At 45.1% G+C, this 18,514-nt stretch overlaps 1 protein-coding gene across 7 annotated transcripts in view; it reads right to left on the reverse strand.

The window, feature by feature from the left end:
- Window positions 1-18,514, reverse strand: part of CUX2 (cut like homeobox 2) — a 266,060-nt gene that overhangs the window by 88,616 nt on the left and 158,930 nt on the right. For 6 of the 7 annotated variants that reach the window (XM_082355805.1, XM_082355809.1, XM_082355811.1 and 3 more), the window contains one exon: window positions 16,133-16,180. The exons of the other annotated variant lie outside the window; for it this stretch is intronic. In XM_082355805.1, coding sequence (XP_082211931.1) covers window positions 16,133-16,180 — 48 coding nt within the window. The remainder of the gene's footprint in view (window positions 1-16,132; window positions 16,181-18,514) is intronic. 7 annotated transcript variants of the gene reach the window in all.

Below are 18,514 nucleotides of genomic sequence, written 5' to 3' on the forward strand. Positions count from 1 at the left end.
AGGGACACATACAGACTGAAAGTGAGGGGGTGGAAAAAGATATTCCATGCAAAAAGAAATCAAAAGAAAGCTGGAGTAGCAATTCTCATCAGACAAAATAGACTTTAAAATAAAGGCTATTACAAGAGACAAAGAAGGACACTCCATAATGATCAAGGGCTCAATCCAAGAAGAAGATATAACAATTGTAAATATTTATGCACCCAACATAGGAGCACCTCAATACAGAAGGCAAATGCTAACAGCCATAAAAGGGGAAATCGACAGTAACACAATAATATTAGGGGACTTTAACACCCTACTTTCACCAATGGACAGATCATCCAAAATGAAAATAAATAAACACAAGCTTTAAAAGACACATTAGACCAGATAGACTTAATTGATATTTATAGGACATTCCATCCAAAAACAACAGAATACACTTTCTTGTCAAGTGCTCATGGAACATTCTCCAGGATAGATCATATCTTGGGTCATAAATCAAGCCTTGGTAAATTTAAGAAAATTGAAATCGTATCAAGTATCTTTTCCAACCACAATGCTATGAGACTAGATATCAATTACAGGAAAAAAACTGTAAAAAATACAAACACATGGAGGCTAAACAATACGCTACTAAAGAACCAAGAGATCACTGGAGAAATCAAAGAGGAAATTAAAAAATACATAGAAACAAATGACAATGAAAACACGAAGATCCACAACCTATATGATGCAGCAAAAGCAGTTCTAAGAGGGAAGTTTATAGCAGTATAATCCTACCTCAAGAAACAAAAAAAAACCCTCAAATAAACAACCTAAGCTTACACCTAAAGCGATTAGAGAAAGAAGAACCAAAAAACTCCCCAAGTTAGCAGAAGGAAAGAAATTATAGAGATCAGACCAGAAATAAATGAAAAAGAAATGAAGAAAAAATAGCAAAGATCAATAAAACTAAAAGCTGGTTCTTTGAGAAGATAAAATTGATAAACCATTAGCCAGACTCATCAAGAAGAAAAGGGAGAAGGCTCAAATCAACAGAATTAGAAATGAAAAAGAAGTAACAACTGACACTGCAGAAATACAAAGGATCATGAGAGACTACTACAAGCAACTCTATGCCAATAAATGGACAACCTGGAAGAAATGGACAAATTCTTAGAAAAGCACAACCTTCCAAGACTGAACCAGGAAGAAATAGAAAATATGAACAGACCAATCACAGGCACTGAAATTGAAACTGTGATTAAAAATCTTCCAACAAACAAAAGTCCAGGACCAGATGGCTTCACAGGTGAATTCTATCAAACATTTAGAGACGAGCTAACACCTATCCTTCTCATACTCTTCCAAAATATAGCAGAGGGAGAAACACTCCCAAACTCATTCTACAAGGCCACCATCACCCTGATACCAAAACCAGAGAAAGATGTCACAAAAAAAGAAAACTACAGACCAATATCACTGATGAACATAGATGCAAAAATCCTCAACAAAATATTAGCAGACAGAATCCAACAGCATATTAAAAGGATCATACACCATGATCAAGTGGGGATTATCCCAGGGATGCAAGGATTCTCCAATATACAGAAATCATCAATGTGATACACCATATTAACAGACTGAAGGATAAAAGCCATATGATAATCTCAATAAGATGCAGAAAAAGCTTTTGACAACATTCAACACCCATTTATGATACAAACTCTCCAGAAAGTAGGCCTAGAGAGAACCTACCTCAACATAATAAAGGCCATATATGACAAACCCACAGCCAACATCATTCTCAATGGTGAAAAACTGAAACCATTTCCTTTAAGATCAGGAACAAGACAAGGTTGCTGCTATTATTCAACAGAGTTTTGGAAGTTTTAGCCACAGCAATCAGAGAAGAAAAAGAAATAAAAGGAATCCAAACCGGAAAAGGAGAAGTAAAACCGTCACTGTTTGCAGATGACATGATACTATACATAGAGAATCCTAAAGATGCTACCAGAAAACTACTAGAGCTGATCCATGAATTTGGTAAAGTTGCAGGATAAAAAATTAATGCACAGAAATCTCTTGCATTCCTATGCACTAACGACAAAAAATCTGAAAGAGAAATTAAGGAAACAATCCCATTTACCACTGCAACAAAAAGAATAAAATACCTAGGAATAAACCTACCTAAGGAGACAAAAGACCTGTATGCAGAAAACTATAAGACACTGATGAAAGAAATTAAAGACGATACAAACAGATGGAGAGATATACCATGTTCTTGGATTGGAAGAATCAACATTGTGAAAATGACTCTACTTCCCAAAGCAATCTACAGATTCAATGCAATCCGTATCAAGCTACCAATGGCATTTTTCACAGAACTAGAACAAAAAATTTTACAGTTTGTATGGAAACACAAAAGACCCTGAGTAGCCAAAGCAATCTTGAGAAAGAAAAACGGAGCTGGAGGAATCAGGCTCCCTGACTTCAGATTATACTACAAAGCTACAGAAATCAAGACAGTATGGTACTGGCACAAAAACAGAAATATAGATTAATGGAACAGGATAGAAAGCCCAGAGATAAACTCACGCACATATGGTCACCTTATCTTTGATAAAGGAGGCAAGAATATACAATGGAGAAAAGACAGCCTCTTCAATAAGTGGTGCTGGGAAAACTGGACAGCTACATGTAAAAGAATGAAATTAAAACACTCCCTAACACCATACACAAAAATAAACTCAAAATGGATTAAAGACCTAAATGTAAGGCCAGACACTATTAAACTCTTAGAGGAAAACACAGGCAGAACACTCTATGACATAAATCACCACAAGATCCTTTTTGACCCACCTCCTAGAGAAATGGAAATAAAAACAAAAATAAACAAATGGGACCTAATGAAACTTAAAAGCTTTTGCACAGCAAAGGAAACCATAAACAAGACAAAAAGACAACCCTCAGGATGGAAGAAAATATTTGCAAACGAAGCAACTGACAAAGGATTAATCTCCAAAATATACAAGCAGCTCATATCAAAAAACAAACAACCCAATCCAAAAATGGGCAGAAGACCTAAATAGACATTTCTCCAAAGAAGATATAGATTGCCAACAAACACATGAAAGGATGCTCAACATCACTAATCATTAGAGAAATGCAAATCTAAACCACAATGAGCTATCACCTTACACTGGTTAGAATGGCCATCATCAAAAAATCTACAAACAATAAAAGCTGGAGAGGGTGTGGAGAAAAGGGAACCCTCTTGCATTGTTGATGGGAATGTAAAATTGATACAGCCACTATGGAGAACAGTATGGAGGTTCCTTAAAAAACTAAAAATAGAACTACCATATGATCCAGCAATCCCACTATCCGGCATATACCCTGAGAAAACCATAATTCAAAAAGAGACATGTACCACAGTGTTCATTGCAGCACTATTTACAATAGCCAGGACATGGAAGCAACCAAAGTGTCCAGTGACAGATGAATGGATAAAGATGTGGCACATATATACAATGTAATATTACTCAGCCATAAAAAGAAATGAAACTAAGTTATTTGTACTGAGGTGGATGGACCTAGAGTCTGTCATACAGAGTGAAGTAAGTCAGAAAGAGAAAAACAAATACCGTATGCTAACACATATATATGGAATCTAAAAAAAAAAATGGTTCTGATGAACCTAGGGGGACGACAGGAAAAAAGACGCAGACGTAGAGAGTGGACTTGAGGACACGGTGAGGGGGAAGGTTAAGCTGGGACGAAGTGAGAGAGTAGCACTGACATATATACACTACCAAATGTAAAATAGGTAGTGGGAAGCAGCTGCATAGCAGAGGGAGATCAGCTCAGTTCTCTGCAACCACCTAGAGGGGTGGGATAGGGAGGGTGGGAGGGAGATGTGAGAGGGAGGGGATATGGGGATATATGCATACATATAACTGATTCACTTTGTTATACAGCATAAACTAACACAACATTGTAAAGCAATTATAGTCCAATAAAGATGTTAAAAAAAAAGAAGTATGTGTGGAGGTCTTAGAAGAATGAGCACACAGCATACACTGAACACACAGGAGGGTTTGGCTGCTGCTGTGGGTTGTTACTAGTAATAGTATTCTCACAGTCTGCAGAGTATCCGAGGAATCTGCTGGTTCATCATCAGCCCTTTCTTAACCCAGTTTTTGGTCTGACTCAACAGGAAAAAGGACGGTGATAACAAGGACCATTTCTTGAGCACCTATTATGTGCCAGGCATAATCTCATGGAGTCCTCCAAAAAGAACCCTATTAGGAAGGGACAAATATTATCCCCATTTTACAGATGGGGGAGATGATGTCATGTGACCTGCTCAAGGTCACACAGCAGGTAAGAAGCAGAGCTGGGGTTGAGCCCAGGCCTCCCTGGCTCCTAGAGCCTGGGTGTCTAAACCAACTGGGCTTGTCTTCCTGACACCAGTTCTGCCTCCTCCTCTTCTGCTAATGGTGTCATGCTCCACTGACCTCTGGAGCCTGATACCCAGGCCTTCTATCTCCATCAGCCACGTGAAGGCCAGGCCCCCACTTCCAAACTCTTTCAAACCAGCCCTCTCTTTGCCACTCCTCTGCCTCAAGCCAAGACATCATTACTGCTACATGTCTCAAGTGCTCCAAATCCTGACTTCCGAGTCAACCCCCTCCCACCCCACTTACCTCCAAAGGGGTCTTTCTAGAAAAGCCTTCTGGTCATGCTGTTTAGTAATCAAAAAAGACTCCTGGGCACCTCGTCTACCCACAAGACGAAGTGCAGACTTAACTCGGCATTCAAGGCCCCTTTGTCCTGCCCAAGTGTGTTTCCTAGCCTCTTCCTCTCCCCTGCCTCCCTACATATCATAGCTTCAGATATGTGGCACTGCTCACCAAACAGCTACTGGGGTACTCATTTTAAGCCTTCTGTGTGCTATGCATTGAGCTAAGCACTCCAGACATGACCATCTCATTTAATCCTCACAATTAGCCTGATCACTAGGTACCACTTTATTGATGAGGAAACAGGCTCAGAAAGAGGGGAAGTGACTTGCCTAAGATCGCCCAGCCAGTGTTCAAACTGGGACACAAACCCAGGTCTGCCTGACACCAAGGCAGCTTGTGCTCTTACCACCACACCTTGTTCTCTGTGTTGCATCCTGCCCAAGTCTTCCTAACCTGAGCTGGGACTTCACCTCCTCTTGGAAGTCTTCCCTGATTGCTTGCCTACAAAGTAATCACTTTCTCTTTGGCACACCTGGGACATGTTGCTCTAACTTTACATTTGCTTTTTTTCTTAGTTTTTCTTAGTGGGTGTGGGCTCCTAATGGGTGGCTTGGCCTCCTTGTTGGACAGAGCTCATTTCTTCCCTTAGTCAGCCCAGCACAAAGAAGTACACAGAGTAGGAGCTTTATAACACCCGCCAAATTGTTAAAATTCATCCTTGCCCTTGTTTTGCTGCTCCTTGACTTTACAGGCCCCTTGAAATTCATTTCTTGTTCTTTTGTCCAAAATGTACTAATCCTACTGTTTTCCAGAGTCCATCCTATTCCCCAATAGCTAATGAGGTAGTTACTTCATCCATCAGGGAGTCCACAGTGCAGCAGACAGGGTTATGTGCTCTCTTAGCCCTGTTTTTTTTTTTTCTTTTTACCCTCTTGGGCACACACGTTAGACTATATCTCCAGCCTCCCCTGAAATTGGACATGTCCTTATAATTGAGTTCTGGTCAAGGAAATGTGGGTGGAAACGATGTGGCCACTTCCAGGTCTGTCCCTTGAGAACCTTCCCCATGTACTGACTAAGTGAAAGGGACTCTGGGATACAGTGAAGGCAGAGCCAGAAGACAGAAGATGTCTGGCTCCCTGAATGGCTGCATGGAGCAGAGCTCCCTTGCCTCATTAACCAGCACTAGACTGTGATGTGAATGAGAACCTCCCACTATGTTAGATGTTGTTGCTACAGGAATGAGCCGCTATGACTCGTGCAGACACACTGGACTCAAATCCCAGCTCTACTTCTCAGTTATCTGATCTTGGTGTCTCAACCTCTCTGAATTTGTTTCTCCTTAGGATTCTCTAGAATATCCCACAACATCCCCGATGTCAGATAACCAGCCCTGAGTGCGGTACCCAGTAGGTGCTCAAGAAATGGAAACCCCCTCCCATTAGGGCAAGGCCTCTGCTTAGTACTGGTACATAGGATTTGGTTGATCTTAATCTTCACTGGTCTCCACTAATATTTGGCTTTATGTATTTTAATTAAGTGTTATTATTTTGTGCTTGTGCTGAGAATGATTTTATTAGAGGGCAGTTTATAAACCTTGTGGAGGAAATAAACAGAGGAGACTTTTGTCTGTCACACTGTGGGCTCCAAGGCCAGGAGGGAGGTGGATGGAGAGAATTTAGGAGGTGGCCTTTGAGGGTGGGGAAGCAATGGAGGCCAGTGTGCCAGGGTAAGCCTGACTCAAAGTGATACTGTGCTTGGCAGGGTAGATGGGAGGGGTGGGTAGAGGTCTGGGCACAGGTGAGGGCCTACTGACTCTGGCCAACTCTCCCAGGCTTTCAACCCTGCAATTCTCACTTCCATCCTCCCTCAGGGCATTTGCACAGGCTGTTCAGTTTACCTGGCATGCTATTCCTGATAAGTATATATTTACTTGCTGTGCAAGAGTCTGAATTACATCTGTCTTCCCCCAGAAGGTCAGCTCTGGAAGGGAATGGACTTTGTCTTATTTGCTCCTGTGCCTAGAACAGTGCCTGGCAGCCAGAAGGTGCTCTGTATATACTGGCTGAGCGAACAAATGAATGAATGATAAAAGATTCAATCTCTCCCACTCCCTGTACACCTAAATGCAGGAGCCAGCAGGCTTTTTCTGTAAAGGGCCAGATAATAAATATTTTTGTCTTTGCAGGTCATACAGGTTCTGTTGCAACTACTCAACTCTGTGCTCTCTGCTGTGGTGGGAAAGCAACCATGGACAATGTATGAATGAATGGGCATGGCTGTGTTCCAATAAAATTTTATACAAATAGGCTTTGGCCCGAGGGCCATAGTTTGCAGACCCCTGTCCTAAAGCCTGCCTTTTGTACCTCTGTTCTCACTTGTACTTCCGGTGGTGTGCTGGGGCTGACCTGTAGCAGCTTGCAAAAGCTGATTGTTAAATTTTCAGGAGTTTTGCAAGCTGGTTGTTAAACATGGCCATAATTAAAATTTTAAATCATATAAGCCTACAATTATAATACATAAATTGTATTAAAAATGATGGTACTACAACATGGATGAATTTTGAGGACACTCTGCTGAGTGAAATAAGCCAGTCACAAAAAGACAAATACTGGACGATTCCACTTATATGAAGTACCTGGAGTAGTCAAATTCACAGAGACAGAAAGTAGAATTGTGATTGCCAGGGGTGGGGAATGGGGAGTTATTGTTTAATGGGAACAGAGTTTCAATTTGGGAAGATGAAAAGTTCTGGAGGTGGATGGTGGTGATGGTTGCACAGCAATGTGAAGGTACTTAATGTCACTGAACTCTACAGTTAAAGATGGCTAAGGTGGTAAATGTTGTGTGTATTTCACCAAAAAAATTGAAAGAAAGAGGAAATACATATTCAATACTCATCAATTCCTAATTATTTGGTGATATATTACTACTCCCGGTGCTTCGAGGTTATGCATAGCTATTGTGTCTGTGTGGTGGAAATGCTATATAAGATGCTACTGCGCATCTCTTCTCAGCTCCAGGCTGGCAGCTTGAAACTGGCCCTGGCAGCAGTATTTATACCATGGAAGTCAGGGCTCGCCAGATAGCCAGCTGCTCATCATTTACCAGCACACCACTGGTTATTTCCATGTGTCTGTCTCCTCCACTAGATGGTGAGCTTCTAGGGCAAGAGCGTCTCAAACATCAGAATCACCAGCAGAAGCTTTTAACATCCTGATGCCTGAGCCTCAAGCCAGACCAAGAATGCCAGCCACTCTGCGGTGGGACCCGGATTTCGGTATTTTTTAAAGCCCTCAGGGCAGCCAGGGCTCTCAGGTTGAGGGTCTGAAACTTCAATGTGTACACGAATCACAAATCACCAAATTACTGGGGGATTTTTTTTTTAAATTGAAGTATAGTTGACTTACCAGGGGACCTTATTAAACTGCAATTCTGATTCAGGAGATCTGGGAGGTGGGGTGGGGGGCCAATGAGACTGCATTTCTACCAAGATTCCAGGTGATGTGGATGCTGCTGGCCCATGGACCATTCTCTGAATAACAAAGTGTTAGAGAAAGGATGCTTCCTTTCAGCTGGGTGACCATGTGGGCTTTCCATGCCCATCCCCAGGGATAAACAAGGTGGGTGTTACAACAACCCGTTTTATAGAACAGGAGACTGAGGCTGGAGGTAAAGCGACCTGCCTAAGGTAACACAGCTAGGGAGTGGTGGTAGGGCTTGGACCTGGTTTTCTGAGACCCCAAATCCACTGCCTTTGTCTTCCTTCACCAGCTGCTTGATTGGAGCCACTCTGGGTAAGGGGATTACATGGATCTGAAGCAACATAGGGCCCTTCCGTCTCCTGGCTGTGTGACCCCAGGTGAGTTTCTCACCCTCTCTGGGTCTTATTCCTGGCACTCAGGAAACAGGGAGGGTATGACTGTGATACTGGATGCCTGAGGGCCTCTTGAGGGGTCCGCCTCATAGAGGATGCCATGACCAGGAAGGTTCTTTCTCCTAAACTTGGGGATGGCACTTCAGGGCCCCCCTTCTCCCTGGGCAACAACCCCAGTGGGTCAAGCAGTCCAGCCCTCTGCCTCAGAGCTAGGACAAAGGAAGATAAGACTGGGGTCTTCCTGGGTGCAACTGCATTTTGCCTCAGCAGCATTTAGCATATCCATAATTAGTTAATGCAGTGTGGGATGATTTCAAAACCATAATCATTGTGATAATCAAGATAATCATAGCCTCTGACTCTGATCTCAGCTTTCTTTACATCAGGCATTGGTTTAAGCCTTTACATCTATTACCTCATTTGCTCCTCACTATCACACTATGAAGTAGGGGATATTAGGAGTCCCATTTTACGGATGAAGAAATCAAGGCATAGAGAGAAACATAATTTGTCCCAGGTCACACAATTAGTAAGCAGCAGAGTAGGGATGTGCTCCTGACCACTGCACTATATTGTCCTTCAAATAATTTACATGCATGATGCAAATAGGCATGTCTCTCACTGTGTTCTGGGCGCCCCTGGGACAGGGGCCCTGTCTGTCTTGTTCCCTGTTGTATCCCCAGGGCCCCACACAGGGTCTGCACAAGAAACAGTTTCTGAATGAGGGAACGGGTGGGCTGGTTGAATCTCTCCTACCCCACATCCCGGCCACGTGAAACTCAATCATAACCGTGACTTTCATTGGCACTGAGGGGTATGTGTCCAGCTGTCTCTCTCATTAAGGCTGTGAGTGCCATGAGGCAGCAACGGTATCTGGAGCTGCTCACTGCCACATCCCTGGAGCCTGGTACTCACCCTGGTATACAGCAGGTGCCAAATAAATGCTGCTGAGCGTGAAGGTCTCAGTGGAACTGGAAGGGAAGCAGGAGTGTGCATGTGTACTCTCAGGTTGCTGGATGGAGGGCAAGGGGCAACAACACTAAATCATGATGCAACGATCCCATTTCTGGGAGGTTTATGTCGCATTGAGCTCTTTACCTGTGTGAATCCTCCTAGCCTCCCTGCGTGGTGGGGACTGTTACCATTCCCAGTTTACAGCCAGGGAAACCAAGTTTCACCGAGAACGCTGGCAAAGGACGGAGCTGGGATTGGAACCCAGGTCTGTGGGGATCTAGGCTCATGTCATTTCTACTTCACATCACGGGAGCCGGATGAATAATCTGTGTTCACCCTGTTACCCTCAGTGCTTAGCATGGCTCTTGGCACACAGTGGTGCTCAACCTTTTCTTGAGCACAAGTCAATAATGTTCACCACTTAGCCCCAGCACCTAGTACCATGCCTGGCACACAGCAGGTGCTCAAGAAACATCTACTGAATGGATGCATGAGTGACTGCACGAATGGCCACTCGTCCCACGCCGGCGTCGTGCTGGCTGTTGCAGTAGCGTCTGCTTTGATCGCCACTACCCCCAGGCAGACACGAGTGCTGAGAGACACTCAGTGCCGTGAGATGGATGCGCGCCCGGCGGCCTCATCTCCCCACCGACTGGCCCCGCACGGCCTTCCATAATGCAGTCCATTAAAAGGCTTGTAAATTTTCATACACGAAAGCCTACCATGGCATCAGCACAGACTAATTGTTGTTAAATGTGTGGGAATGTTACCGCCATGCTGCTGGAGCGATCACTCTTCCCAGCTCAGCCCGGCCCATTCCTCTGCAGGGAGAAAGCTTACAACACTCGCACAAGGCCAAAAAGCAATTCGTGTCAAAAAGATCAATAATATAAAAATAAAGCATGAGAACTCTAGTTAAAGGGAATGTCATATAAATATGTGGTTCACGTCCATGATTCCAAGATTAAAAAAATCAATCAATATCGTTCTTTAGATGATGTTATTTCTAATGAGAAATACCCGGAACAACTGCAAATAACTGCTTAACTGGGGGGAAAAAGCATTAATAATTTACTTTATAAGGTATATGATACCAAATGAAAGAGGATTGCTGCTGGTTCTTAATTTGGTTGTAATATGGCGTGACAGGTTCAGTGATGCTTTGGTGGGTTCTTAATATTAAATTCAGAAGGATGTTCGGGTTTTACCCCTAGCTGGGCAGGGCAAAGCCAGAGGAGCCAGACTGGGTTATGGGAGCCAAGGAGACCTGCATCACCAAGTTATTATGTCATCAGAGGCGGCTGTGGGGAGTGTATGTGCAGGTGTGCGAGCAGGGAACAGTAAGGGTGGACAGAAGTCTTTCTTACTGCATCTTGCAAGTGACACCCTGTTTACTGAGCTCTTGCTATATGCCAAGTCCTGGGCTGGGTATGCAGACCTGGGTTTGAATCCCAGCTCTGCGCAGGGGCTGGGCTTCCCTGGTGGATTCTGCCTGGATAGCTCAGCAAAAACAAAAGGCACAGATCTGGCTGAACAGAGGTCCTTCCCAACCATAACCACCTGCAAGTGTCCAATTCAGGCCCTCAATCTAGAATCTATATTCTCAGCTCCTTCTGTACCCCCCAGGCTCCTTGAGGAGCTCTGTTCAGCCCTCGAAGCTGAGATCTGCATCTTTCACCCTCTGCTCTGCTGGTGAAGAGCTGTGTGAGCTTAGGCAAGCAGCTTAACCTCTCTGAAACCCAACTTCTCACCTGTAAGAGGGGACAATACCAGTGGTGCCTCCCTTGCCATGCTGCTGAGAGGTGGTGATGTGTGACAGGCATTGCTAAATGCTCAATAAATTTTGCTGGCTGGTATCCCAGCCTGAGTTACCACCCACCACCATGTGCTGGGTGCTAAGCCTCACTTACCTCACCTGAGAATGGGTGAGAGCAGAGGTTTCCTCACTGGGCTCGTGGGAGGAATAAATGTGATGAGGCAAGTTTCAGCTCATCAGCTAGGAGTGCTGACTAATCTTCAAAGAGCACTCACTATGTGCTAGGTTTTGTTCTTGGGGCTTTTCAAGTATCAACTCATTTAACCCTGTCATCGACCTTATGAGGTGGGTACTATTATTATCTCCATTTAAAAGCCAAGGAAGCTGAGGCCCAGAGAGGTTAAGTGACTTGCCCAGGATCACACAGCTGGGAAGTGGATAGGCTAAGATGCAAGCTCATGCCAATCTGGCCCCAAGCCCATGCTTGTTCCCACTGCTTATCTTTCCTGGTGGGTCCCGCTGGTCAGCGAGGGCATTTCTCCCTGGCCTTGTAGGCTGGTCAGGGCTGCACATGTCTAACGTCTGTTGTGGCCCCAAGGGGGTCCCACTTACAAAGAGATGGTCATGCCAGTGCTGGAAATGACAGAGAAAGGGTCATCTGGGGAGTAAGAGAATTATGACATCAAAGACAGCTGAAAGAGCAAACAATGTTAAAAGGCAAAAAGAAAAAAAAAAGATCCTGTAATTAAACTTCAGCTCAAAGGGAAGGGCAAGAGTCCTGCGGGCAGATGCGGAACAGGAGAGGAGCACAGGGACCAAATTAGGACACGGCATGCAGAGCTGGGCGGGGGCTCAGGGCAGGGAGGGCCGAGCCCGTCTCAGGTGATCTGAGCTGTGAGGATGCCCCCCCATGCCCTTCTCACGCAGCTCAGCTTCAGGAATGGAGACTATAAACCCCCGGGGATCTTGTCCTGGGTTAGAACCCCCTTCCCCACCCACGACTGCCTGTGAGGGAGAAGCAGGGAGTCCTCAGTGTCTAGGGCTGGGACAGATGGTGGGGGAAGCCGATGATGACTTCAGGTTCTGGGTACTCAGTAAATGTTTGTTGAGTGAATAAATGACTTCATGGACTCAACCGATGATCTGATCTATCTCCTGGTAAATGGCATCTTAATCCCGTCTCTAAGCTCCTAAAAGGTGGTCACGCTACACGAGCTCCCCTCTGATCCTAAGAGGACAGGGAGAGAACATTCTCAGGCCCGAACCAAACACACCCACCACAATGAGAACAAGTAACTCACTGGCCACTCAACAGAGAATCCCACTGAACCTCTTGCAATCTGATGAGCTGCCCCTATTTACAGATGAGGAAACAGTGGCTCAGAGACATGAAGTCACTTGCCAAAGTCACATAAGCAGTGTTAGGGTGGGACACAGACCCTGGATGTCTGACCTCCACACTCTCCCGCCTCCCCTGGGGGTCAGAGGACACTTCAGCCTCCTTGGTTCCCAAACTGCTCTGTTTCAATCAGGCCCAGATGAATGTGTCTGTTTCAACTCAACAGAAAGGGTTTTCCATCATGCAGGCCATATTCCCTTCAAGGTGGAAGAGGAAGGAAGCAGGGAAAAACAATTTCCCAGCAGTGGCCTTGCCATCTTCTGGCTGGGCCACTGGCATACACTCCTTAGAAAAGTTTCACCTCTGATTTATCATAAGAAAACTTTTAATTTAGATGTTTTCGTCTCTCTCTCCAAGTAAAAATAAGTTTAAAATAATGATTGTAATAAATGAAGGTAATTAATTGTAGTTTGTTCCTTTACTGTCTAGTCAGCTTAATTTTACCTTTTCAACTAATAATGAGAAAATAATTTTTGTGCTCGGAGGGTTAATGATATGTAACTGCAAGAACTGCTAATTGCATGTTGCAATCCATCCATCAACAACCCCATCTGTGCGACTTGATTATGTTTGCTAAATTATTGCTTTGAATTATCTTTCATAAAGCAACTTTTGTAATTAGCGGGGCTTTCGTCTTGCTCTTTTCTCTGCGCGCAAGGATATTCAAACTTTGGCCATTTCAAGCTGTCTCCATTAAGCCACCTTCTCTGGCTGTCTTTGTTTCCCTGAGCAGGGGGAATCAAGACTGTCCTTTAAGCAATCAAGGCGGAGAGGAAAAGCTTCCTTGATTCACAGCAGGGCAAATTCACTTCCTCTCCGCCCCCCTCCCACCAGCATGAAAAAAAAGAAAAAAGAGAGAAAGAAAGAAAGAAAAAGAAAAAAAGACCCTCGCACATACACAGTATGAAAAGATAAAAGGATGCTCGTATGCTGTATTCACCAGGGCTGGTGGAGTGAAATTAAGGAATGAACTTGAACATGTTATATTTCAACAAGAGGCCCACACTGGGGAAGAAGGAATGACGGGCACGATATTCAGCCTTGGCGTTTTATGGGTTAGTTTGTATGACTCTGGAAGGTGTTTGCCTCAGGGAATATTCCTGGGAGGTGATTAATGCCCACTTGGGAATCCTCAGCTCTGAGCCCAGAGCCTGGTGGATGGCGAGAGGGAAGCGGCATAAAGGATGAACCCTCATTAAAAAAATTAAAATGAAAATCAAATTTGGATTATAAACGGCCTATGTGTGTGCAGTTTGTTCTGGACGAAGGAGATGCTTTTTATTAACACCTTTCTTTGTCGGCGTTTCTCCCCTGAGGCGCTGGGAGGGACATGGCGGCTGCAATGGATTAGTCAATAGATCATGAAGAAAACAGGGGTTTCGGGAATAAAACTCCAGACAAATGTAGTCTTTTTGGTACATTAAAGGGACGATGGAAAACCCTCTTAAAAAAATTAACGAAGTTCCTTGAAGATCCCCAGCTATTAAAATGGTGTGTATTCAACATGCCACATGGGTTTGGAAATGAAAATTCAGCTTTGCCTATTTTGGCCCCATTAAGACTCTCTCTCTCCTCCTGCACTTACTGAGCACCAACTGTGTGCCAGACACCATGTCAACTGCCTCCACCCTGCTTAGTTCTTAGAATCCTTATTGTTAGCCTCACTTACGAGAGGAGGAAAGCTGCAGCTCAGAGAGGTGGAGGAACTTCTCCCAGGTCACACAGCTAGTATAAGCCAGGCCCATATGAGTCTGATTCACATGTGCTTTCCACCATGCTGCACTTGGGTCTTCCCTGGATCACTGCCGAAATCTAATGTTTAACTCTTTCTCCTACTGGAAAGATGGCATAAGTCATGCCTGCTTCCTATAGGGATAGAAAACCCCCTTCTTTTGGATAAAAAGCCTTGAACACCTAGTTAGGAAAGAGGCAGATTCCAACCCAGGCATAGTGGAGGCCAAATAAACCTGTGTTGAAGGTGACTGATAATAGGAATAATAAAATAATAAGACTTCTAATATGCAAGGTAATGTCCTAAGCACTCCATGAGTATTGACTTTGTTCTTCCTCAGTCACAGCCCTATGAAGTAGGTATAATTATTATCCAATTTTATAGAGTATGACACAAAGGCACAGAGAGGTCAAGTAACTTGCCTAAGGTCAAACAGCTAGTAACTGGCAGAGGCAGGATTCAAATCCAGGTTGACTCCAGAGTCTGTGCTCTTCACTCCCTAGCAGCTCTCCATGTACCGGGAATTACATTAAACTCTTTCCTTTCATTACAATTCAGTTAATCCTCAAAACAACATGAAAAGATCTGCAGTGCCTTTATTCCACTTTAACATATAGAGAAACTGAGGGTCTAAGTAGCTAAGAGAAGCTCTGCCACACCAATCCAAGCAAGGGGATGGCTGAGACAGTGACGCTCTACACAAGACACTCACTGCCTGTCTTTGGGCTGGACGGAGGGATCAGCTGCCTGAGAGGGCTTGTGTGCTGAGTATTTCTCAGGGGACCATGGGCTGGCAGATGGGGGCCTTTTTTTAAAAACATAAAGCCATGACAACACATTCCCAACATTATTGGTCTTCTTTCTGGTTTTTTTCTACCCCTTCCAGCTCAGGCAACTTACAACCAAATGAATCAATACCGGATGGCCCTATAAATAAATAAGCACATCAGTCAACTCAGTAATAAAATGAAAGGATGAAAAATATGGAAATCAGCGACATTTGTGTAAATCCAGTTATTGTTTACTTTAATATTGCCTTATGCGCTTATGCAGTTCCGAAGAGACAGATTTAAAGTAATGTGGCACTTGGCAGACGACAGACTTAAAATGCATCTCCACTGGCGAGCTCTGAGAAGGGCCTATCCTTCCAGGGTCCTGCCTGAATACAGGGGAAGACGGAGAAGAGCCCCCTGAAGACAGAACATTGGAGAAATAGCCCTCCCTTCCACTCGCCTGACTCAGTGTAATTCCATTCTTTTCCTAGCCTACCTCCTGCACCAGCCAGACAAGTGGACATTCTCAGAATCCTGGTCACAAAGTCAAGCAAAGAGGAGAAACAGGGGAGGTTCAGCTCCATCCCCGGGATCCAGGAAGGCAAGAGAAACAACTGGCTGAGGACAGCTCAGCTGCTGCCAAAGGAACTAGGGCCCGATGGGTTGGCAGGAAAGGATGTGAAAAGTGTAGATTTTATATCCTCAGAGGATGGGTGGTAGAGAGGATTTCAGAGCAGGCAGAAATCCCATCAAATAGAACAGAGAACCCATTCTTATCATGATATCATGGCTGATCAGGAGGGCATGGGGCAGTTTGCAATGGGGGTAGAGAAGTTTCTCTGCTGCTGGCATCCTCTGGCAACTCCAGGTGGGAGAGGAGAGGGAACTGGGAAGTATTTTTGTGACATGTCACAGGCCTTGGGTCTTACCTCAGCTTGGAAGCTTTTTAATACAGGAGCCACCATCTCTCTGATTTCCTGTAAAAGAGATCAGCGAAGAGTTCACCATGGTGCCAAGTGGGATACCCCCATGGCCCCTGTTTGCAGCTCATTGTTGTCCCCCAAATCAGTATTTCCCAAGTGTATCCCGTGGGACCTGCACTCCATGAGATTTCATAAGGGTTCCCCATATATACACCTACAGACAGACACAAACATACACCAAGGTGCCAAGCCCGATCCGACTAGGACACATCAAGCACAACATCAAGTTTCTTCCCTGCAGGACATTTTGGAGCCTTTTATATAATGCACAATGGGAATCTGGAAGAGGGAGAGAGGAAGTAGCATTTCCCAAATGGATTTGATCATGGAATGCTCTTTTATGCAAAGTACCTTGCTGGACTGGTGGTCCATCATGGGACATTTTTTGGAGCAGGGGCTGGAAAGGCTCCACACCCAGGGCCATGTCACCAAAGCTCCTACATGAAAACCTCTGTCTTTTAGGTTGCTCGGGAGATGTCTCCCTAGGGTGCCATTTCTGCTTCCCCACCCAGCTGCCCCCTCCAGCAAAGACTGCATTTGGCATTTTAGCAACACCACTCTGCACGGTCGCTCCTTCCTCACCAGAAGGTGGGGTTTCTGGGGGCTTGGTGGGGTCACCTGCCATGGCACCCAGCTCAGAGGAAGGGCTCTGTAAATGTTTGATCAACTCTATGCCATTGGGCTGTCTTCAGAAGGCAGCCTCCTCTTTCCAGACCCTAATTTCATGCCTTTCTCAAGTGACCTTGAGGTTCCCAGCCCCAAGGGCATCCCTGGTGGACTCCCATGAGTTCTCTCCAGCGTGCAAGAGGGATTAGAACCAAGGGTACCAAGATCCCAACCATAAATGCTCCAGTTTCCTCTGAGACCCACTGGTGACTCCCCTAACCACTGTCTTCTATGGCCCGCAAGAGACCCCCTTGGGAGGAGGAGCTGAGGGGAGCTGGAGAGAATGGAGAGGGAGGGGGTAGCAGACAGAAGCAGGAAAGGAAGAGATGAGCTGAAGAATACATATTTCAGGTGAAGAATAAAATCCCTTAACTATGAAATAGGATTGTGTTGCTTCTGGCCCTGGAAAAAAATCCTTCTTCTGGGTCCTGGCTATGCTTTCCTCACTGATTTGTGGCCCCCAGGGCTTCTCAGAGCCACTGATATACTGATGTATGCAGGGGATCTTCAGGAGGGACGTAGGGAGTGCGTGTGAACCTAGTGGATTTATTTGATCATAAAGAACCGTGAGTGCAAGGGCTGAGCGCAGAAAACGAAACTTAAGAAAACCTAGATTGTGGGTTGTAAACTCCAATGCCCACAGAGGCTGGAGGAAGTGGACAGGACGGAGACAGGCTGTCCCGTGGCAAATCTCAGGGGAGCACAGCATCTTGGTAATGTGAGCGGCGGCTGCTCGGCTGTTTCTCATGACTGCCACTTGGGCGTGGAGCATCCACGTGGCCAGATCTACCGAACAGTCTCAAAAGATATCGGAAATCCAAGCTTTGGGGTGAAACCAGAGATGCTTAACATCGACAACTTACTGTAAAATGTGAAAGACCTTTACAGACTAAATAAAACACATCAACAGGAAACCTCTGGTGTGGGTTCAGGAAATGTCCGTGTTGGAAAGAGCTCAAAAACCATCTCCAGTCCCCTGAATTTACAGAAAGGGACACAGAGGCCCCGAGAGGGGCTGCCTTGTTCAAGGTCCCAAAGCAAGTGAGTGGCGCAGTTGGGATTTCAATGCAGGTCAACAGACTCCCGAAACAGGCTCTGTTCACAACCCCACACTCAAATGAATTTAGGGGATTCAAATCTGAGACCCATGGTGGGGGTGGGGTGGGATTTTGGGCCAATGCCAGCCATTTCTAGAAGCCCACTGCCCTGTCTGCTTAACCCCTGGGGGAAACTGAGCAAAGGCATCAGCAGGAGGTGAGCTGGGCACCAGTCAGATGATGTTCTTAAATAAAGTCTTGGCATGACTCTCCCCCATCAGGAGAGGCTAGTTCCAAAAATGAGAATTTTCAGAGGCGCGACTATAATAGGAATGGAAACTTATTCCTTCTAATTACATAATTGCATAATTATGCAGTATTAAAATTATGTAAGCCGAACTCAGAGGCTTAAAACCTGGCCTGGATTTCCCTCATCACCTGGGGGCTCCCACGTGGCCTGGGGGAAGGAGGACAAAATGGTGGGCTGGGAAGATCTGTGGCCGTTTCATCTCTGCTTCCCAGAGATTGGAGAGTCAGAGGCAAAGCTTCTGGTTCTCTCCTTCTGGGCGGAAAAACTGGTTTAAAGACCAAGCTGTTCTCTGCTCTAAGAGGGAAGGGAAGGATG

Source organism: Balaenoptera borealis, assembly GCF_965194805.1.
Source record: "Balaenoptera borealis genome assembly, chromosome: 14".
In the NCBI taxonomy this organism is placed as follows: domain Eukaryota; kingdom Metazoa; phylum Chordata; class Mammalia; order Artiodactyla; family Balaenopteridae; genus Balaenoptera; species Balaenoptera borealis.